At 36.2% G+C, this 4274-nt stretch overlaps 1 protein-coding gene across 1 annotated transcript in view; it reads right to left on the reverse strand.

The window, feature by feature from the left end:
- LOC144448890 (uncharacterized) overlaps nt 1-3931 on the reverse strand; it is a 4041-nt gene extending 110 nt beyond the window's left edge. The window contains exons 1-7 of the mRNA XM_078139232.1: nt 3746-3931; nt 2737-2911; nt 2280-2401; nt 1924-1980; nt 1486-1627; nt 865-986; nt 1-144 (exon numbers count right to left, since the gene is read on the reverse strand). The exon at nt 1-144 is cut by the window's left edge and continues 110 nt beyond it. Coding sequence (XP_077995358.1) covers nt 1-144; nt 865-986; nt 1486-1627; nt 1924-1980; nt 2280-2401; nt 2737-2911; nt 3746-3806 — 823 coding nt within the window. The 5' untranslated portion in view covers nt 3807-3931. The remainder of the gene's footprint in view (nt 145-864; nt 987-1485; nt 1628-1923; nt 1981-2279; nt 2402-2736; nt 2912-3745) is intronic.
- Between the last annotated feature and the right edge of the window lie 343 nt (nt 3932-4274).

A 4274-nucleotide genomic window follows, 5' to 3' on the forward strand; every position in this document is an offset into this window, starting at 1 on the left:
TAAATGTACTGGTCCACCTGAAAGCACCGGACTCGGCATCATTACTGTCATTACTGTCATCCTCAACCGTGTCGCCTCCCTCTGCATACGCCATGAACTGAAATTTGATGTTGTCGCCGTGTTCAGGGAAAAAACAATCGACTCCTGTAAATAGTAAAAAGAGTGAAAATTATGAGAATGGTCAAGAAAAAATTGGCATTTGATAATGGTCCAGCAATGAAAGAAATCATTCTCGCTATAAGCAGTGACATCGATATCATTATCGCAAACCAGAGCTGTTATTTATTCCACCATACTGCGAAATAACGTTTAAAAGGTACGTCTTGGACGGTGCCGTAAAAGAGGGTGGGGTTTATGACGATGAGTGACATAACTGCCGTAAAAGAGGCTATAGTTTACGACGATGGGTGACATAACTGCCGTAAAAGAGGATGGAGTTTACGAGGATGAGCGACATAACTGCCGTAAAAGAGGCTATAGTTTACGACGATGAGTGACATAACTGCCGTAAAAGAGGCTGTGGTTTACGACGATGAGTGACATGAATTGGATTAAACTCAGTTAATGTTGACGGAAGGGATGGGGATATGGGTGTGGTGAAGTAATTAACATCGTATGTGCATTCTTAAAGAATTATCTGATAACAGCCACAGATAGAGGGTAATAGCTAAAGACAATTATTGTGAATAAATAATAGTAACTAATAACGAATAAATAAATTACACTCAACATTAGAATTAAACATTCAAAAGTAGTTTTAACACAGAGAACAGACTATATTCACGACTTTTCACCAAAAGCACGTGTTGATTGATTGTATTGCTTGAGTGAGATGAAACGATGTAGAATGACGTTTTTATTTACCCTTGTCTAAAAACTTGTCGTTGTTGTATATTCCCCAGAAAAGTTTCTTTTCCATGTCAGCCCAGATGTCATAAATGGCTTCGACATAGTGACCAAGTCTGGCATAGGTACTTGTAACAAAACTGAAACACAAGAAAATCATGTATAAATACAATATTGGTTTGTCATATTTCAGAAAATATCGGAAAAAATATGTGCACTCGTGTCTAAATACCGTTGCTGTTAAAGAAGGTACGAGAACAGTGGCGAGAAAAGACGGGATTTATTAATTTGTGAAACGGTGTTGATGTATATATTTTTAATTGTCAACTAGATTTATTCCTTTTCCTTTACTTAAAGCGATGATCTGATAAATGTTCATTATCATGCACGTATTACTCACTGGCCAGAATATTCGTAATTGCAGTTTCGTATATAACGCAACAAGGAACTAGTGAGTCATTCACAGTTAGCAGAAAGTGGTCGTGTCACGTGATAAAGGTGTCTTTGTGACGTCATATGATAGCTAGTATAACAACCACACAGTGAAAAAAATGGTGATCTTGTACGCAATGCAAATGCAGTTTACTAAATGTCTATCAGCTCTCATATAGGTAAACGTGTAAAACAAACGTCGCTTACTTGAACTCGTGGTCCGTCATATCCTCCAATTTGAGTAAAACTTGGTAGAGACTAGTTCCGCGATTCACGTAATCCAACTTGTACGAACCCAACACCTTGTCCTTATCAAGTTGGTTGATTATTGTAACATTTACAGACAAATCTGAAAAACAAAATTATTTGAAAAATTCTCATTTCACCGAGAGATTACATACATACATACATACATACATACATACATACATACATACATACATACATACACACACACACACACATACATACATACATACATACATACATACATACATACATACATACATACATACATACATACATACACACACACACATACATACATACATACATACATACATACATTATAGAGATAGACAGACAGACAGACAGACAGACGGACAGACAGACAGACAGACAGACAGACTGATGATTGTGACTTACAAGTCATATACTTCCATATGATGTGATCACCGTCTTCGGGATAATATGAGCTGACACCTGAAAAGTAGCAGACATAATCCAAAAATTAATAAACATAGATTGTACAAGGATATGTATGTTCTAGCACTTTAATATACTGTAGTATTGTGTCTGTCTCTGCTGCGAATACGTTGACAATCAACTTGACAAAAATTGTGAAAAAAAGAGCTGTTACAATGTTCGTCCAGCAAAAAAAAATGCTCTATATATAATGTATATGATGTTCTCTTCTCGTCTGTGTATTCCCCCGATTTGAGTCGTCGTATTTGTTCCATCTTAGGTGACTTTGTGAAATTAATTCCTTTGAATAAACTTACCGACGTCTGAAAATCGGTTAAATATATAGAAACCCCAAAACAGCCTTTCATCGACATTTTCCGATATACCGTTGATGGCGGTGATGTAATATCCCAGTCCAGGAAATTCTGTTGCAAGAAAACTAGGAGCAAAAAAGTCAAGAAAAACTGTAATGAAAAATATGCAAGATTGTTTACAGTACCAGCCTTACTAGCTTTTAGATATATGTGACTAGACAACCACGTGCACTATTCTAACTTTATTACCGGGCTCCGGAATGAAATAAAATTAACGGCTGAGTATGTTTTTTTTTTATTTCCCGCCCTGACTGGCCCGTATAGATGGTATAGCATTGTGAACAAAGTATGCCACAAATAAAAAAAATATCGACTCGAACAGTCGAAATATCTTCGGACGTTTGGAATATTACGCAGCAGCGATGAAGGAATGCAACCATAATGCAAACGATAAGTTTACCTAAATTCGCCTGGGTTTTCCTCTTCTATTTTCACCATGACATCGTAGGCATTAGAACCACTCGGCACTTCAGTAACGTACGAACCAAGACGTTCGTACGGTTTGTTGATCTCATCAAAGACGGTCAGTTTGACGGATACAAGTTCTTCTGTTGCATCAGTTGAATTATTTTGACCTAAAAATAATGTAAATGGAGAATTAAATGAAATTATCCTGATCATTGACACAAATGTAATGTTTAACAACGGAAACATGTATCGTCGTAAGACATCAGGCCTCTTTACGGCACCGTCCGAGACGCACGAAATGCGTCCGAGTCAACAAAAGCGGCAACCGGTTTATATATTTCCCGGATCGAAAAAAAAATATTGGCTGGCTTACGAGAATTGACAGGAGTCATTGTGTTAATACTAATGATTTGGAAAAGACTAAAAAAAGCAATCAAATATAAACAAACAAACAAACAAACAAACAAACAAACAAACAAACAAACAAATACTTTATAGTATGATATAATATAAAATAATTCCCCTGCACTATATATGAGAACACTACATGTACATACAATGTGACTTTAGTGTCGTTGACATGCTCAGTAGTATAAGTCAATTTTTGAATGCAATTGTTGTTGTGTAAAAACCATAAGAGAAATCCCAATAGCTGACAGCCACATATAGACTAGAGAAAGTCGAGGTAGATGAAATACACTACGTTACACTGACATTAAACGAAAGTGAAACTCTTATGATAAACCCATAATATAACTCAAACTAGTTTATTATGTTTTACGTATATCACTCGATGTGTTCTATACACACTCAAAATCAAAGTTTGTTTTCAATGTGACCGGGTAGTACAGATGGAGATGGCCCGCTGATGACATACATTACTGACTTATCGACAGCTAAAACAACTATTGACACGTTAAACTTTGAAATAAAGTATTTTCAATATCAAAAATAGCACAAAGTAACGATAAATGAGACTACTAAATCTTTACAATACCTACCGTTGATACATGATATTGATGACAGTACGAAAATCGTCCACCAAACTAGAGAGTTTGCCATGTTTCGTATTCAATTTTGTTGCAACAGGCAGTCTTAGTTTAAAAGCAGATTACCCACAGTCCCAGTACGTTTTTCAGAGACAGTCGTCGGCTGAATAACATGAAATACGTATTGTTCACGCTTATATACGGAGTTTCCAATGACAAGAACGTCCGGATTGTTATTATCGAGTACCTATATATGTCAGCATGACACACTTCCTCGATTCTCTGAACTGAATCATAGTTTGGATATCGGCCAAAACAACATGGCGACCTTTCGCCCTGACATGTAAGGACAAAACACACTTTGTGTGTAAAAAGGACAGCCTCTAGTTTGGAGTTCCCTAGTCTCTTCAGACGATAATCTCAGTATTGTTAAAAGGAGAAGTACTAAGTTATGTCACGTTTTTTAAAATCTTGTCAATTTCACCAAACTTTTCAAAAATATTCTACAAAATTTGTACTTTGTAATATAATAATGTTTGAA

The sequence above is a fragment of the Glandiceps talaboti genome, chromosome 18, assembly GCF_964340395.1.
Source record: "Glandiceps talaboti chromosome 18, keGlaTala1.1, whole genome shotgun sequence".
Classification (NCBI taxonomy): domain Eukaryota; kingdom Metazoa; phylum Hemichordata; class Enteropneusta; family Spengelidae; genus Glandiceps; species Glandiceps talaboti.